The following is a 19,956-nucleotide window of genomic DNA, read 5'->3' as shown; positions in this document are numbered from 1 at the left end:
CAATCCAAAATGATTCTAATACAGGTGACCCATTAAGCACCTTCGGAGAAACTGATCTATCTGAACTATTTTATTTGGCTAAGACATATTTTGCTCCATTTCATTAAGGTACTCCATTGGTCCAGCTATTAAATTTACAGAATTTTTAAAACGTGACCAGAACAACATTTTCTAACACGTTTGTAAAAGCTTGACACTTGTCCCACTCTAATTAAATAAGTATTTTCTACTTTTCAACTAGCATTTAGCTACATAGCAGAGATGGTTAACTGCCTTTGCAACTGTTTGAACTATGTGTCTCATCAGAATCCTAGTCCTTTCTCCTACTTCCATGTTTAGCCATTATTTGATACTGATGTCATCTTTTAGGATTGGGTGACTAAGTGGAGCACAAAGTGTGATAAGTTCTTTTATTCTAATATTCCTAGGATGGTTAAAGCAGGGCTATAGAAGGTTAAGTGGAGAACAGTTTAGTGGAATGCTGAGGATCTAATCTGTGGAGGTTACTACTTTTAGATTAAATTAGGGTTCTTTAGCTACTGACAGCACTAATTGAAATGGGAGGATTTGAATAGAGTACTGGTTCTTAAAGTGTGATTTCCTGATTAGCAGCATCAGTATTGTCTGAGAACTTGTTGGAAATGGAAATTCTAGGGCCTCATCCAGACCTGCTGGTTCAAACTCTGGGAGTAGGGGCTCAGCCATATAGGTTTTACCAAGTCAACCAGGTGATGGATACACACTAAAGTTTCAGACCCAATAAAATAGAGTAAGATTGGAAGTTTAACTCTTCCTGTTGAGCCTCCCATTTTTAGGAGGAATGAAAGACAGTTGACAAAGTCCATATGCTCACCAGTGAAAAATAGACTTTGGAGTTAGATAAACTTGGGTTCAACTCTTGATGGTTGGGTGGCCTTGAGCAGATCATGACTCTGATTCATATGAAACCTATAACTAGTTGTAGTAATTCAACTTCTTAAACAATGTTCCTTGTTTTTTCACCAGGCCCATGGCTGGGCCTCAATACTTGTTCAGTACTTGCACTTCCTTATAGTTAGGAATTTGGAGTAATTCAAAATGAAAGCATAAAAAGGAGCCAATTACATGATTAGCACCAGAAAGGCTTCTAAAGAACATATATGTATTCAAGCTTAGACTTTCCTAAGTTAGTTACCCAGAGAATGACCCGAGCATTTCAAGCACAATCAATAGTGATATTCTAGACAAAAGGGCCCCCTGGTTGAATTAGTACTAGGATGCATGAAGCAATGCATGAAGCATGAAGCAATGCATCAACACACTTTTACCTTTATGGCCAGACAGGGTATGGTCTTGGGGCAGTTTGAGGCCCATGCCCACTGGAAACAACTGCAGCTTAGGCTGAACTGGTGGGTTCCTATGTAGCACAGGCAGGAGATTTACAGTCACTTTCACTACTTCCCAGGCATTAAGGGCTCACTTAATAGAAGCAAAGGAGGACAAGCCTGCAGGAATGGGCCTGTCCTAATTGAGCTGGCCTGAGAAGGTACATTTTCAGGTTAGACAAGTCCTTTTTCTCTTTTAAGTTTTGCCTCCTGGGAAAAGAGCATTTTCAGTGCAGAGATGTCCTTCTGAAAATGTTAACCCACTACAGAAGAGTATGTGAAATGCAAAGGACCATCTTAAGGATCTTGTACTGGTTAATTACTTTCAGAGGCGAAAATTTTTAAAAATTCCAACTTTGTCTTGTATTTAGAGAACAAAGATGAGTTAGTAAAATGGGATTTGCTTGCCATACTCCTGAGGCTTAAAATAATTGCTCTATCTAGTTTCACTTATATCTCAGTGGACTAATATAATACCTTAGTTGAAATGTTCTTTGGGCAGCACTCATTGAGGCTCTGCTTCTCCAGGAGCTCTGCAGAAATGGCCTGCTTTTGAGATGGCAGTTTAGCCAGGCAAACTTTGGCTGACCTTAAGGAACTACATAGGACAGTGTCTTGCCATGTAGGGAAAAGCCCCCTGACTGGGCTCCAGCAGAGGAGTTCCTGGTGAAGTGGAGAGTGCAAGGCAAGGCAGTCTCAAGCCTGGCTTTGTCAGCTGTGACGAGAGCAGATCATACAACGCAATACCTCATGCTTCCTACTAGTAAGAGGAAGTTGTTGACCTGGATCCAAACTTTTCAGTCAGCACTGTCCAGTAGAATTTTCTGTCATGATGGAAATTGTTCTGTATCTGTGCTGTTCCATATGGTAGCTGCTGGCCATGTGAGACTGCTGAGCCCTTGAAATGGTGGCTAGTGTGGCCAAAGAACTTTGTTTTCAAATATTATAATTTAAATTTAAAATAGCTACATGTGGGTTGTGACTATATATTGAACAATATAGCTCTAGATAAAATTTTAGATAAGAGCAAAGAGATTCAGGTATAGCTTTTGCTTGGAATGTGGATAATTGGGAGTTCCTGAAACTTTCAAATCCAAAACAGGTATGAATTTGTGTTACAAGTTTGAATAAAGGACCTCCTTCTGTATGTCTGCATTACCTTATCCTGGGTAACATGCTAAGAGGACTTATGACTTACCAAAATCATTTACCAAAGCCTTTGGAAAGTTCAGTTTTCCATTTTCCTTGACCTCTTTAGTGCTACACAGAGATGAACATTTAAAGTCCTTTGAATTGAATAAATTTTTATTTTTGTCTCAGCAGCCCTGTGAGATGTCATGTCTATTTTGTAGTTGACAAAAGAGATTAACTTACATTTATATATACCTTTATGGAACAGTATACTTTAAAATGGTAGGTTTTAGCTCACAACTTCATTTGAAATTGCAAGTATTTAGCATGTTGCTATAGCAAGAGGTTAATTCATACTTGTTAAATTGTAGTCAGTAATAAGTAACCATAGAATGTAGTATATTATAAGTGGTAGAGAATCTAAGATTGTGTAGGCAAGCATATAGCACTCAAGGTGTTAACTCACCCAAGGCGTTGCTTATAGTAAAAGCAGATCAGCTTCTGTTCCCTACCTGGGACCTTCCTGTCATTTGTAAGCTCACAGAGAACATATTAAGTGTAGACTTATATAAGTAATCTGGCCCACAGTTAACTAGACAGTTAGCTAGATAATTTTAGTCTGATGGAACAAAGTGGGATCTTGTAGCCTTGTAGCATATAGTGAACATATGAGGTCTTAGAAAACAACTTGAATAAATTGCTTAAAGACCAGGAGCAGGTCCAATTTCCTTCAGCTTTAGCTTCAAATTATGATCAGTTATTTTTGGGGTGGGAAGACGAAATGGGATCGGGATAAAATAAAATAGCTGCTTTTTGAATATTTACTGTTTTCACTTTACTTTTGAAGAAACTGGGGCTCAAGGCTATGTAGTTTGTAAGTAAGCCATAGCGCTGGGAGGCTGATCTAGGCCTGTCTGATGCCATAGCCTAAATTTGTAAATGTGATGCAAAACAAGGTAAAGAGGAGCCTGGGTGACTCAATTGCCTCCTGGGAATTTTGGGTTGTAGTGGAGTGACCCATGTAGTATCAGACCAAGGGCTTTCATTTCTTAGAGCACTTGCCTTCATTTACAGTGGCTCCTTACCAGACCGATTATCATTGACTAGTAGGCTCTGTTGCACTTTAAACTAGTATGTAATCCTTTCCCTGTTAAGGAAAGCTTGCCTGCTTCTGCAGCATAGACTCCTGGATAATAGTTTTAGCAATTCAGCTTGTACTTGGAGCCAGTTACTCCAGAAATCAGTAAAACTTCTCTGTCTGAGTACTCAAGAAAAAGAATGTTTTTGTTAACCAGAGATTAACTGGGAACAGGGCCCCCCCCCCCCATTTCAGAAGGATCTCTGAAGTCTGCGTATTTACTAAGGAATTTCATTGGAAGTGGTTAGGAGTATGTGAACAAGCATGATGTTGTTCCCACTTCGAGGAGGATAAATAACAAATTTAACTAGCTTGCTGCTTAAGAAGCAGAATTAGCAGTGGGCTCAGTCTTGGCCTCCCCTTCAGAGATCTCGTTCATGTGACTGACTTTGTCTAGTTTTTGCAGAGCAAGTAGATTTTAACCACTTTTAAATCAAGTTGATTAATGGTCATTCATGGGCTGTTTGAAGGGAGGAGAGAAGTGGGAGCCAGGCTGAGCATGAATATTGTTTGGGAGAAAGCCTTAGGAATGAAGCAAGGAGGATATTCTTCACTTACACACTGAGCTTCAGAAAGGCACCTCTCTACAGGGGCATTGAAGATACTTTCTAGTCACTGTTAAGTAGTTGCAGGGTTCTGCAAACTATGCCTTTCGTATGGCCCATGAACTGTGAATGGTTTTTATGTTTTTTTTATTGGTTGGGGAAAAAATAAAAAAATATATTATTAAGTATACCTGAAACTAATATAATGTTATATGTCTATTATACTTCAATTTTTAAAAAGGGAATATTATTTCATTACACAGGAAAATTATAGGAAAGGCAGATTCCAGTGTCCATAAAAAAAATGTTATTGGAATGCAGCCCTGCTCATTCAGTTACATATAATCTTTGACTGCTTTTGTGCTACAGTGGCAGAGTTGAGTACTTGCAACAGAGATTGAATGGGCCACAAAACCTAAACTATTTACTAACTATCCCTTTATAGAAAAATTTTGCTGACCCCTGGATTGGTGAGTAGTGCCAGTTGCTTATCTGACCAGTTGGCACTTGTGTGTATCACAGGAAGCTCATTGGACTCTTTTCATGTAACTTGGTAGCCTTTAGCTCCCAAAGGACTCTATCTGTATAAGCCAAGTGTCAGAAGTTTACTATGACCTTGTAGCTTCATTGTCTTATTCCATCTTTTTTCTGTTCTTCTTCCCAACTGAGTCCCAGTGGCGGGACTCAAGTTACCTGTCCCTAGGCATGACTCAGCCCTGATGTCCAAACAACAAAGAAAATTTCTTTTCTAAAGGACCTTTCTATTCTAAAACTGTGTTACCCCTTATGTAGCTCTTCTTTCTTTCTCTCAAATAGGGGCTGGGATAGTAGCAATTGATCCCAGGAACTCAGCACCTTGTGCCTGCCTTTTAAAGGAACAGAGACCCAATTGAAATAGAAACTGAAAATAAAATCAGTAGCATGTCCATTATTGCAGGTAGCTGGTGTTTGGTATTAATTCCTGCCCAGAGGACCAAGAAACAACAGAGCAGTTTTTTTTCAAAATGTGATTCTGAATTTTAGTTACCTGGAGAGCTTGTATTAAAGTAACACATATCTGGGGACTATCTTATTCCCAGGTCTTACACCCAAGAACCATTGCTGTCAAGCATTTCAGTTTTTTTCTTTTTACCCTAATTTGTTTGAACTGGAACATTTTAAATGTCATAGAATTCTTGTGACTGGAATTGTAAGGGATCAATAGAGGTTAATTTACAGATGAATAAACTGAGACCAGAGCAGAGAAATATATTACCCAGGACCCTGTCATGACATTGCATGTTTTTTATTTTTAATGAATTCAATTAGTCCCTGGGAATGAGAACCAGAGGAAGAGAGAAAGATGAACTTGAATTTAAGGAGCGTAATGGAAGGAGTAGGATAGGAGAGAAAGTTGTAAAACAAGTTAAAATAGGTTGCATAGACAGGAAGGGGCTGAAAAGACAGAGTAAGGTAATTGTAGTGTTGTAAAAGCATAAAAGGAGTCAAATTTAAATGCGGAAGTTTACTGGAAGAGAAAACATCCTATGACCATTTAACCCTTATTTTGTACCGGATTGAGTTGGTTGCTGATGTTTAAGAACCAAGGTAGGTTCACATAAGTGATTTTAAGCCAGTTTGTGGAATTTCTTCTGAACATGTAGACACTTGGGAAAGTGTTGGGATAGGTTTTAGAAATTTGAAATTGTTGCAGAACTGAAAAAAATAAAATGGAAAATGCTGGACTTCTATCTTTGAGCAACTCTTGCTAAGTTTCTGATGATAAAATTTTACCAAGTATTGAATATTGAGAAAAAACTTAATCGCTTTGCAAAATACTTGGCAATATTCATCTTATTGTTTGACCCCGTCTTTGACTTGGCCTCCGTAACTTCTTGTGAAGGTCTTTTCTACCTGCAGCACTACAGTCTGATTCTGGAACTTCATGGGGCTAAGTCCAGGGAAACTTGGGTGTTTAGGTAGACCCTTTCCTCCCTTTCTGTATTCGAAGTTACTCATTTAACAGCTGCTGCTGTTGCGAAGGGTTGGGGTGGCTATTATACTTATTATGGGACTTAGGGCAGAGAATCGGTATTATTTCCTACTGTATTTCCATGCCTGGAACAATGCCTGGCATAAAGTTGGTACTCAAGAAATAATTGAATGAATGACTATTGTAAACCCTAACTTCCTTAAGGAGAGATGAAGAAATACACACTTTCTTCTGCCACCTTCTCAGCTGGGAGTTGTTTTTTGTGTTACTAGCTTGAGAGTACTAGGTCCCTAATGGGGACACCCCATTCATTTCAGTAATGAAAAGTATGTTCATGACAAAAGATCTTTCTTGTATATAGCACACATCTAGGGAGAACAAGTGATGATTTAGACTTTAAAAATTGGAAATGTTACTAATGTCTTCTCTCATTTTTGAGTTTTGAGGGATTTTCTTTAGAGCTGGATCCTTCCAATATTTTTCTTTCAAATTCCAGATCTCTTTGAACTTTCAGCCAGAACACCCTCTGTCCTGCATGCTTTGAAAGGCTATTAACTGTGCCCTGGAATTTTGGAAATGTTCTCAATGAGAATCGCTGTAAAATAATGATAAGGACTCTTCTGTGGGCTACAAATTGAAATCAGCCACCATTAAGATGGATCACAGGCTGAGTTTCCTGGATTGAAACTAAATCAACATTGGTAAAGTCTCAATTTAGACAGCTTTGTGGGGGGAGAGGGAAGGGTAGAGTTCTTTCATCCCTCAACCCATCCCCCTTCCAGTGACAGGGTTTCAGCCTTCCTGACTGCTTTTAGTTTGGCATTAAGTTCCTGGGGAGATTTGCTCACCCTTGATACTGACCACACTCCGGATGCCAGTCTTTATCATTCAGTCCAGCTTGTTATCTGTCCTAGACAAAAACAGTCTTTAGAAGTGTTAGAACATACTGGATGTAGAGTGTTAAGTAGAAAAGTGGATTTTGTTTAAACTACAGCTTCTGGGGATGTAGCATCCATGGGTTTGAAGGTCAGGGAGGAAGAAGATTTATCCCAGTAGAAGTGATTTAATAAATGAGCATGTGATAAATATCTTCTTTAGAAAATTAATTTCTTTACCCAATGTTTTTGCCTAAATTGTTCTAGTCGCCTTGTTCCTAATGCACTGGCTATATATTTGTGTGTCAGAGATGAGCAGAGGTTATCTTTGACAGTGTGGTATTGTGAGGGCCTCTTTGGGCAAGGCAGCTTTTGGTTGAATTAACTATTACCTACCCCCATCCTCTACACACTTGACTATCTTTGAAGGAGCCCATCATATTATACCGCTGCTGCTTTAAATCTCAAAACCTGTTGTCAAAGTCAGTGTGAAGAGGTCTGCCTCAAAACATGGCAAAATACCCTTCTTTATACCAGAAAATTCTCTGCGTTTCTAAGGAAGCAAAGGACTCTTCTCTCCTGCCTCGATCTGATTACCCTAATAGTTTAGAAAAATAGTGGAGTGGTAAAATCCTTAAAGGTGTTGGAGTAGTTGATCAAATGATCAGTAATCTTTGCCAATTCCTTAGTCTTTTCTCTCTTTCTTAAGCGTAAATGTTTGTGCTTGGGTTGAATTGTAGTTGCATTAGTGACCCTGGGTGGAATAAGCTTGGCAACACTGTTAGCCACACGCTGATTGCTGCTAAACTCATGCAAATGTTACTACCTGAGGGTGTTAACTGGTGTTATCTGAGCATCCCTTAAAACCTGTAGGTTTTTTAGGCTTCTCTAGGATTGTTACAGCAGGCCAGGAGTTTTACTTGTTTCTTCATAAGTACTTTTCTTTTCTGGACTTTTGTCATTGGCTGTTCAGGTAAGGTGAATGGGTGTGGCTGCTGCCTTAAATGCATGTATAAAACCTGAACCCTAAGTTATTTGGAAAGATTGGGTAGGCTCATTTCGGTTCTATGTAAATTAACCGTGAAGAGGGTTCAGTAACAGTTGTACTTTATTGACAGTTGTCAATATGTTTGCGATTTTGTGGAGATTAGCCAGGAATTCCATTAAAACCATACACAGAATTTGATTGATTCTTGAAATAAAATTCTTTAAAGTCACTTAAATTTGATGAACTCCAGTTTCATCTGTAACAGGTGAATTCATCAAGATCACAGGTATCAAGTTAATGATGAAGAAATTTGAAACTTTTATTAATCACTGACCTATGCTGCCTTACAGACCTAGTAGTTAAGTAAGATTTACCCAAGTTCATACAGTAAGTGGTACGATAAGAATTTGAATTGGATCTTTTTCACTGTTGAACCAGCCTGCTTCCTCTAGCTTCCTTCAGAGGTTGTTTCCAGCATTCTGTATTTGTCTGTAATGTCTACTTGTCCTTAGGTTTTAACCATGATCTTTTGTGCTAACTGCATCATTCTTAAACATACTTAACAGAGTGTTTTACGGACTTGGCTTCCTTTTTCATGTAATTTGTACATGTGCCTGTGAGAGTGAACTGTTCACCTGATGCCTGGTTTGACCCTGATTTGGCTACTTGGGGCTGGCTCTGTACCTGGTTTCCAAACTGTCATGCTGGGAGTAGACCAGCTTTCAGGGACTTTATAACAGTTGGATCAAATTTTGCTGGACTTACTTGATAACTGACGTTTCTTATGCCTAGGTGTTTTGGTTGTTTCCTTTCTAAGCAGAGGATTAGGACTCTAAAGCTAAAAGCAGTAAGAGTGTATCTATATCTTTTTTAAGAAACTGTTTTGGGGACACATGGCTTTAGAGAGAGGCAAATTAAATATAACTCTGGGATTTTCTTTTTTTTTTTTTTACTTTTTAAATATTCAATTTATTATTGTATTATTTATTATTTTATTTTGGCAGCAGGGGGAGGTAATTAGCTTTGTTTATTTTTAGAGGAGGTACTGGGAATTGAACCTCGGACCTCGTGCACGCTAAGTATGTGCTCTACCACTTGAGCTATACCTTCACCCTCTGGGATTTTATTTTCTGATATACTTCTGACAAGAATCAACTCTACCATTTCCTAACTGGCAGGGAGTATATCTCACTTAATTTTGCTCAGTCATGAGAAGATAAATTTTTTGGCAACAACAACAGTAATAATAAATCATGGCTCATCTGCAAAGAGTGCCCTTTCTCCTTCCTCTGCTTTGCTAACCCCCTCTTAGCCTTTGGTAAGACTTAGCTAAAACACTGCCTCCTCCTGGAAGCCTTTGTTGACTCCTCACTGCCCTCTTGGATCCAGGCTCTTTATTTCTTCTGTTCTCTGGTGAAATCAGGCTGTTTCTCCTCATTATATTACTTTTCACTGGGAAACAAAGGAGGCAGTTAATCCAGATTCATTATTTTTACTCTTAAGACTTTTTTCAGATGCCCATAACCCTACTGCCATACTACCCTGACTGAAAAATAAGAGCAGGAGAGAAAAGTAGAAAATTCTGTCACCATGTAAGAGATGGAGGTAATGACACCCACATGTTTCATGTGTAGACATTTAGGAAAATGTCTGATCTTTCTAAATGTAGGAGCATCGTGATGCAGTAAAAACACTTTAAGGTCAGTCATTTCATATTTGAGATTTTGGGGGTAGGGAAGGAATTTTAATTCATTTCAGCAAGTCTAAAACGAAAGGTTTCTGCTGACCTAATTTTCTCTGCCTTCACATATACGTAGACCAGCATAAATTTTTAGCCTTTAAAGTGTACCTATAGGCTAAATTCGTAGATATGGATTGATGGGTCAAAAGAGTCTTTTAGTTAGTTTTGTTAGGCATTACCAAATTCCCCTTCCACAGGGGTTATATGAACCATATACACCTTTTTAGAGACTTTAAGAGGCAAAAATGTGAGATTTAATTAAATTAATACCACCCAGAGTTGCCAAAACTAGAGGTGATAAATAAAGCATACATAAAGCCTTGCATCAAGTGTACCCTTATTAAGGGATGTAACTATCACTCTTGTGTGAAATGGGAATAATATTTCCTTATCATAAGAATGGCAAGGAAACTGAGTGTGACAATGTTTTTAAGTACTCTAGATTGGTTCTGGCACCTATATTAATGCCCCTTTTCCCTTACTTGCCACTGGCTGTCTGGGTTCATGTCTTAATTACTAGGTTGCAAACTCCTTGAGGGCAGAGTCTGTCCTGATGAGTCTTGAGCAGGGTGCTTTGGATTTAAGAATACATTTTAAATGTAAGCTGAATTGGCCCTCAGAGTATAATTCTGAACCTAGAAGTAAAAGTTTTATTTTCACATTATCCATCAAGTCCTTGTTTAATGCTAGCCAGCAACTACTCCTGCAGTGGAAGACACAGATACTTACCTCTTTTGTCATTTGGTAATCTCCTTACTTAAAATCTTTGTTAACCTCAAGAAACATCTTAGGTAACAATAACAAAAGATGTGGATTCCTATTCTGTGTATATGTATGCATTTACTTACCTATCCTTAGGGAGTAACTCTAGTTAAGTTAGAGTGAAAGGAATTACTTGTTACATGTCTTCTGTCTTCTCAAGGCTGCCTTATTTCAGTGGTCTTCCTCCCATGTCATCATTTTGAAATTTTGAATGCTAGGATTTGAAACACTTGTTATCAGGAGATTATTAGGTGACCTGAATTTCTCAATTAATGAGGTATTCTGGTGATATACAGTGGTTTGCACCTTTCATTTCTAATCTGTCAGTCAACTTCAAAACAGTTCTTTTTGCATTTAACATATGCTTGAAGTGACAAGATCTTTTCTCTGAAACGAACAGTATCTATTCTTAGATGAATTCCAGTTAAGGGGGAAAAGTATGTACTAAAAGTAATCTTCAAGGCCATTAGTACGCTGTCTAGAAACATTTTCACCGTGGGGAATATATATCATCCTGCTCTTACTGGCTTTACTTTTTCACTTACTGGCTTCTCTTCTGACCAACATTTTTAGATGTCCCAGTGTTACCTTAAATACAGTATGACTTCAGTTAGTTTCATCATTTCTCCAGTCTTTTTCCTTCTTGTCTTTGTTCTGCACAGCATCAGTGCCTTTTTCGAAGGCACTTCGTTCTCCTAGTCACCTTGACTTAAAGTCTTTGAGTCTTCTTTGACACTTCCCTGGCCTTTATTGGATTACACATAGCCAGTGAGTTCCTGGAACTGATTCTCCTACCATTTTTCCAACATGCTTTTACATTTTTTTCCTTCCTTCTCAGCCCCTTTGCTGAGAGTAGTAACTTTTTTCTAGACTGCTTCAAAAACTAGTTACTTTGCTAGTTACTTTGCTTTTACTTTCTACCCACACTGCCCTTCAGTTAATCTTAAGTATGGCTTTTATTTTGTTCCTTTTCTGCTGGAAACGGCTCCTTGTCATCCTGAGAGTAGGACACCCTGACTCTTTGGTTAATTTTATCTGTCAGACTTTATCTCTTACTGCTTCTTAACACAAATGCTCTCTTGGACTACGCTAGTCTTCCTGCTGTACTCATATAATAAAAATGAGGGATTGGGAAGGATGAAGTTTAAAGATAGTGTTTAATTTTTTACCGTGAAAAGTTTTAAGCATATTTGGGTAGAGAGTAGTATGGTAAACCCCCATGTATCTTGTCTGCCCACTTCGATAACTATCGGTCTTTTTCCAATCCTGTTTTATCTCTCTCCATATCCCCCCATTTTTTTGGTCTGAGGGTGTTGTAAAGCTAATTCCAGACATGATTAACCTAGAAGTACTTCGTATGCATCTTTAAAGGTTATTTATCTATCAGTTTACCTACTGTAGATCATTTCCACAGTTGTTTCCTTGTCTATTGGTAATTTAGTTTGTTTACACACTTTTGGTGTTAAGGAGACATCTTATTCCACTTTGCGTCCCTGTCTTGTTTCCTCAGAAAGCCCAGTCTGAGTTAAGATATTTGAAGAAGTTGTCATATATTACTCTTTTTGGTACCTGTCACAGCGCACATAGCACAATGAGCATATAGTAGACATGTAACTTCTTTTTAAATTAGGGAAACTTGGGGTTCAGATCTTTGACCTAGACCTTATTTGTATCAGTGAAATTTTCAGCTACAACCTCTAATTTCTTACCAGACATTTTGATTTTATGTTTTTGGGTTAGCAACTGTTTTAAAAGAATTGGAGACCTGGCTTTAAAATCAATTTTGAGGTTCTGTGCACTTAACAAGACAATGTTTTGGCAGACTGGTTATCTGAAACCTGCCTGGAGTTACTTCCAATTTATCTTTTATTTAGTTTTCTTTTTCTTTAAATTCAGTGCTTTTTAGTGACTTAATAATACTACCTTTTCCTTGTGTACACTAGTACTTGTCACAATAAATGTTTAAAGCCTGGTAATTTTTAAAAATAACTTTTTTAACATGAAGGTGACTCATCTTGGGAGAACAGTTGGACAGCCAGATGAAGTGAACACACAAAAACTCAAATTGTTCGTTAAATTACCACCTGAAGATAACTACTTTTAACATTTTGGTATCTGTCTTCTAGTCTTTTTTGTACATGTTTATGTGTTTGTTGAATTATACACAGAGTGGGGGTGTTTTTTGTTTGTTTGTTTTTGTATTATGTCCCTGCCATACCCTTTGGCTATAATATCAGATCCTGACATTCTGTTTCTTGTTTAATTCTGGCCTATAAACAAAGTCTAACAACACAGACTTTGTTCTAGATTATGGTGCTGGTGACTTGTTTTGTCATTGTTACAGTTTTAACCATAAGTGCTAGTTTAGAGCAGACATAATGAGGGTATTAATTACTGTCAAGTACATAGGGGCCACCAACTTTGTGTATTGGATTGACTCAGCATTTTGAAATTTTAGACTTGAGATTTTCAGAAGTTGGAGGATTGTTTCTGCTACATGGAAGATTGGGTTCAAGTCCTAATTATAACACCATATTTTATTTTTCACATCCCTGTGGTATGAGAATACCTTGTAACTAGGGGTAAGGTCATTGCAAATTTCTGTTTCCTCAGGGCCTGGTACAGAAGAGATACTTAGTGGATTATGCCAAATGTGGCTTCTTTTGCTGTGAGCCAGGAGTAGGGGAAACACACACATTGCCTATTCATTATTGTTAGTTATCTATTGCTGTGAAACATGTTACCTCAAAATTTAGCAGCTTAAAATAACAAACATTTGTTTTCTCACACAGTTTCTGTGAGCCAGGAATCCAGGAACAGCTTAACTGGGTGGTTTTGGCTCAGGGTCTGAGATTGCAATCATCTGAAGGCTTCATTGAGACTGGAGGACCCACTTTCAAGGTGGTTCATTCACATGGCTTTTGTCAGGAAGTTTCAATTCCTCACTACAGGGTACTCTCCATAGGGGTGCTTGAGTGTCCTAGCAGTTTGGCAGCTGGCTTCCGCCAGAGCAAGGGGAAAGATCCAGTGCCTTTTATGACCTGATGTCAGAAGTTGCATACTGACATTTCTACCTTATCCTGTTTTTAGGACTGAGTTACTAAGTCCAGCCTATGCTTAAGCAGATGGAAATTAGACTGCACGTTGAAAAAAGGAGTATCAAAGAGTCCATTGGACATACTTTAAAGCTGTCATGTGTGTTAGATACATAAACTTCAATTGATTATTTCAGTTGATTCATAGTCAACATTGTAGTGACCTGACCACAGTGAGCCTCATTTTTAATAGGCCCTTGTGTTAATTCTGATACATCACTAACCTAAAAAAGTGGAGAGAGATAACCATGTTCATGGATCAAAAGACACAGTGATATTTTGATGTCTTGTCTCTTCAGATTGTCCTATGAACACAAATTCCCAGCTGACTTTGTTTTTAAAGAAATTGACAAACTGAATCTAAAGTATATATGGAAATACAGAAGACATGGAATAGCCAAAATTTTTTAAAAAGAATAAAACTGAAGTACTTACATTACTTGATATTAAGACTTACTATGGAAAAAAAATAAAGGCCCTACTGTCAAGATGTCAAGATGTCAAGTGTTTGTAGTCAAGATGGTGAGTGTTTGTATAAGGATAAAATAGGCTCCAGAAACAGATCTGCAATTATGTGGTAACTTCATTTTCAGGAAGGAGGTCCAAGGCAATTCAATTGGGAAAGAGCAGTCTTTCCAAAAAATGGTGCTAGAACAACTGTACATCTTTATAGATAAAAAAGAAGTACCCTGTCCCTTACCTATATAAAACCCTTAGAAAAAAGAATATTCACAGTACACATACCTAACCAAAAAATTGTAATGCATGATGTAAAAAGGACTCTTAGAACTCATTAATAAGAAGACAAATATTTTTAAAATACGGGAAAGATTTTTTTAAAATGTATTTTTATTGAAGTATAGTCAGTTTACAATGTGTCAATTTCTGGTGTATAGCACAATACTTCAGTCACATGGGAACATACACTTGTTCGTTTTCATATTCTTTTTCACCATAGGTTACTGCATGATATTGAATACAGTTCCCGGTGCTATACAGTATAAACTTGTTTATCTATCTTATATTTATCAGTATCTGCAAATCTATAACTCTGAAATGGGGTAAGATTTGAAAGGATACTTCACTAAGGAAAATATATGAATGAGCAGTAAGCACACAAAAAGATACTCATCATTTAATCAGCAAACTGGATTAAAACCTCAGTGAGGTACCACTATACACTTTCTAGAATGGCTAAGATTAAAGACTGATAATACTAGGTGTTGGTGAGAATTTGTAGCAGTTCAAACTCTAATGCATTGTTGATGGGTATGTATAATTGTACAATCACTTCAAAATAGTTTGTCAGTTTCCTAAAAAGTTAAGCTATTTACTGTATGACACAGTAACTTCACTACTAAGTACGTACCCAATAGGAATGAAAACATGTCTACACAAAGACTTGAATGTTCTTGGCAGATTTATTCATAAAATCCAATGCCTGGAAATAATGCTAATATCCATCGGCAGGTGGATGGATAAATTAAATTACAGCATATCCACACAATGGAATACCACTCAGTATTAAAATCTAACCAACTACTGATTCATCCAGCAACATGGTTAAATGTCAGAAATATGCTGAGTGAAAGAAGTCCAGACACAAAAGAGTAATAAATCCTATATAATTTTATTTCGTTTGAGACTAGAAATTTAGACAAATCTAATCCATTGTGCTGGCAGATCAGTGATTGCTTCGGGTTATGGGGTGGAAAATGGGGATTGACTGGGAATGGGCACAAGGGAGACTTCCCGGGGTGATGGAATTGTTGTAAATCTTGATTGTGGTAGAGATTGTATCTGTGCATATATTTGCTAGACTTATCACACTGTATCTTTGAGATGTGTATATTTTACTGTGTAGAAATTTTGTACTTCAGTAAATTTGATTTAAAAACAGTTACCTCTCAAGGTTTGGATTTTCCAGAAGTAACATAGATAGCCGTCTGATCTTGAGAATCAGTGTTCAAGATTTATCCCTTTGAATCATTTATTGCTTAGTCTTTATAGTATCAGATCTAGGGAGAAGAATGCCAAGTACTTTTACAGTAGAATTGGCTCCACTCTTCCTGTATATGTACAACACATCTTGGTTTTAGAAGCAGGGTAAATGGATGCCTTGTCTGGACTGCTTTGTGAAATCTTTCCTTTCAGTGGAATGTGCCGTTACGGCTGCCATGCCGTTTAAATCCTGTCATTGTGCTTCTTGACCAGCTTGTCAAGGTAGGTGGGCAAGAGATAGCTCATGACTCCTCTTAACTGACTCACGTCTTATGGTTGCAGATTCTCATAAACACAAAGATAAACATAAAGATCGAGAACACCGGCACAAAGAGCACAAGAAGGACAAGGAAAAGGACCGAGAGAAGTCCAAGCATAGCAACAGGTAAGGGTTGAACCAGCAAGTCCCTCATCATTCACCAGTGGTTTGGCCGTGATTTGGCTCACCTGAAATAGGCTTTAACTTGAGCCACAGGTAAATAGCATGGCTAGCGAAGTAAGCAGAGACTTGATTCCAGAGTTGTGAAGAGGAGACCTTGGTAATTCAGGTCTAACTGGGGATACTGTTGTTCAGATCAGGATGTACAAAGCAAGTATGGTGAATTGTTAACACATAATGGCATTTAATCAAGTATCCAGGGAGCTTGATAAAAGATGACTAGATTAGAGACTTGCTATTTTTTTTTTTTTCTTTCTGTACTTCAAAGGATATAAATGTAAAAATTCTTAACTTGGGCTTCCATGGTCTGTGAGCCCCTGAAATCATATGTAGATGGTTGGGTATATGAGATTTTCCTAGAGAGAACATTCCTAGTTTTCATCAGGTTATCAAAGGGGTTTAGCTCTCAGAAAAGCCAGTGACCACCAGTATATATGAAACTCAGTAGTGCTCTCTCTGGAATTCAAAAGGGATCAGAAAGATGTTTTCTTGTTTGTTTTGCTGCCATTTTTTGGTGTAGGAGGCAAGTGGTCAAGCCCAGAGACTTACGGTATCTTTGGATATGGGACCATTTGTTGAAAATGAGGACTTCCACTTCAATTTGAGTTAAAGGCAGTTGTTGGTGAGAACGCCAAATAGTGGTGGAAGACCTAATATTCCCATAGTGGTCTTTGTTAGAAGGGAACATAAAGTTCAGTCATTTATTGGAACAAGTGCCTCTGGCCTAGAGTTTCTTAGAACTACTTCATTAGTTTGGCTTACTGTCTATAAACAAGTTAAAGTGAGAATTGCTTTCTAAGTCTATTCTAAAAAGAATCATTAAAGTGAATCATTAACATTTCAAAAATATTCTTAATGAAATTTTTAATGAATAAGTCTTTATGAACCATTAAAATAACCAGATTAATATTCTCTAGTGGGGATGTTTCTTCACCAACCATCTACCACTCCTATGGTCTTTTCTTATCCACCACTCATTTCTTATCACTTCAGTATCTAGTTTCCATTTTCACTAGTCTAGTGAATTTAATCTTTGTAGTTGAATCCAGTCAGTTCACGTGTATCTTTTCTTCTCCAGTTTATAGTTGCCCAGCCTATATTAGTATCTACCAAAGTAGATTTGAAAGCAAAGAATATTGCCAAGAATAAAGAAGTTCATTTCATGGTGATAAAAAGGGACCAATTAATCAGGAGAACATAAAATAACAGTTATAAATATTTATACACTGATATCAGAGCCTCAAACTACATGAAGTAAAAACTGATAGAACTGCAAAGAGAAATAAACAGTCTGTATTTATAGTCAGATTTTACTACCTCTTTCTCAGTTGTTAGGATAAGCAGAGAAAAAATCATTAAGGTTGTAGAAGACTTTGAACATCATCAACTAATCTGATTTAATTGACATTTATAGAATATTACAGTCATCAGCAGAGTATACATGGACCATTTGCCAGGATATAGCATATTCTGGGCCCAGGCCTCCTCCTTAAAACCACCTTCCCTTGGCTTTCATGCCTCCATTTTTTTCCCATCTTTCTGGCTACCTTTTTTATCTCCTTCCAATTTCCAGAGTGATTCTCTTAACAGTCTTTGGCTCTCTTCCTCTGCCACCTCTCTTGCCAATTACCTTTATGTTCCATTTCTCATCTCCTTGAACTTCTTATAAGTTTCTCAAACACAGCGTGTCTTCTGAATACCTGTAGGTTTTTTGGTAAATTTTGTTGTTTTTGTTGTTGTTTGTGGTGGGGAGGTGGGGAAGGGGGTGGTAATTAGGATTATTTATTGATTTTTACTGGAGAGACACTGGGTTTTGAACCCAGGAGCTTGTGCATGCTAGGCATGCAGTCTACCACTGAGTTATACCCTCCCCTCTTGAATACCTTTAGATTTTAAACATGCTGTTACTGGTTCTGGAATACTCTGTTTCCCTCTTAATATTATTTTAGTTGCAGCTTAGACTTTACTTTTTTCAGGCATCCTTTCTGCCCACCCCTCCTCATGTAAATGCCACTTCTGTGTGTTCTCTGGCACCTTGAATATATTCCTATCACAGTAATTACCAAATTGTGTTGGTGTTGTAAAATGTCTATTTATTTTTCTGTGTGTCCTGTTAAACTCTTAAGGTCCTTGGGAGCAGGGTTGGCGTCTGTTGTATTCATTTTACATCCTCAAGGCTTAACTTAGTAGTATATATTTATTGAATCAATGGGTGGATGATCTGTGGCTCCATAATTACCATTGCCTTTCCTCTTTTCACATATTTTCAATGTTCTATAGGGTATTTCCCTTTGACCATCCCATGTTTCAAACACTTTTGTGTGTCTGTGGTGAAATATGCATGACATAAGTTTGCCATTTTGAAGTGGTGTTATGTATATTCACCATATTGTACAACTGTCACCAGTATCCATTTCTAGAACTTATTCATAATAATAATAATAATCTCTGAACTTCCTAAATAATACCTCCTCATTCCCCTTCCCCTCATCCCTTGTCAGCATCTGTTCTGCTTTCAGTCTCTGCATGTTTCCATTCTAGATACCTCATGTAAGTAGAATCATAAAATACTTGTCCTTTTTCCCTCAGCATAATGTTTTCAAGGTTTATCCATTTTGTCAAATATCAGGATTTCATTCCTTTTTATGGCTGAATAGTACTCCATTTCATGTGTACCACATTTTTAAAACTTCATTCATCTGTTGATGGATACTTGGGTTGTTTCCTCCTTTTGGCTATTTTGAATGATGCTGCTCTGAGCGTGAGTGTACAAGTATCTGTTTGAGTCCCTATTCTCAATTCTTTTGGGTATATACTTAGTGGAATTACTGATCATGTCAAATGAGTATTTTTATCTTGCTAGTCATGTTTATGATGTGCTAGTTGATGTGAAGTGCCAAAATACAAGATAGTCTTGACCATGAAGAACTTCATCATCTGAGGAAATCCTTATAGATGAGATGAAGAAATACTAATTTTTATGTTAACTGAAATCTGTCCAAAAAGACTTTAAAAAGATAGAAGTTAATATTTAACACATAAGCTTTTGAAAATGGATCTTTTATTCTCTGACACAATTGTACTTCACCAACCATAACTCGCACCTGTGATGGGAGAAAAGATTGGGTAAAAATGGCATAAAAGGCTTTGAAACATAAAGTTTGGTCCTGCCCTGTTTTACCAGAATCTCCTTTTTAAAAATAAAAGATTTAGTTTTGACATCATTTTTCTTGAAAAGTTCATGGTAGCTTACTTGCCTCTGTCTAGGGGAAGGCCTTCTGGTTCTGGTCTGTCTACTTAGGTCTTAAGTGATTTGACTAGATTCCCCAACCTCCACTGCGCTTCCTCATCTTCTTAGTTTTCTCATGCTAGTGCATGCTTCAGAAGAGATACTGGGAGTCAGTACATATAAAAACTCTCTAACTGTGAACTGCTTTACAAGTGTGAGGAGATGATATTTTGTACATCTATTTAATAAGTACATATTTTTCCAAGATTATAGCATAGGCAAATTCAGAAATTTGTTCTATGCAGTTTTGTGCCTTGTAATATTTTCTTCAATTCTAATCAAAATACGAGAAAATAATAGCCTGTTTGCCAAGAGGCATGGAAGAACCTGGCCTGAGTTTCTGTTTACATACGACTAAATCTAGCCCTGGACCTCTAATTCACATGTGAATAAGTTTAAGACAGTTTACCCAGATGATGTGTTGTAAGCAGACTTTTAAGTACTTCCTGTTTTGACTTCTACCGACACACACCACCTCTTTGCAACAAAGCAAGTGTTTTGGTTATAGTCCAGTAAAATCCTGTACACCGTGTTCCTTTTAAGTGATTTCTCATCTTTTAGTAGTTTTGGGTTTCTTCATTTTCCTTCTGCAGCACATTAAGGAAACCTTGAGGAT

General features: G+C 37.5%; 1 protein-coding gene across 1 annotated transcript in view; it reads left to right on the top strand.

Moving 5' to 3' along the window:
- TOP1 (DNA topoisomerase I) overlaps window positions 1-19,956 on the top strand; it is a 79,888-nt gene that overhangs the window by 11,869 nt on the left and 48,063 nt on the right. The window contains exon 3 of the mRNA XM_010975252.3: window positions 15,895-15,997. Within this exon, the coding sequence (XP_010973554.1) occupies window positions 15,895-15,997 (103 nt within the window). The remainder of the gene's footprint in view (window positions 1-15,894; window positions 15,998-19,956) is intronic.

The sequence above is a fragment of the Camelus dromedarius genome, chromosome 18, assembly GCF_036321535.1.
Source record: "Camelus dromedarius isolate mCamDro1 chromosome 18, mCamDro1.pat, whole genome shotgun sequence".
NCBI classification, from domain to species: Eukaryota; Metazoa; Chordata; class Mammalia; order Artiodactyla; family Camelidae; genus Camelus; species Camelus dromedarius.
This window is presented reverse-complemented; position numbering and strand designations above follow the sequence as displayed.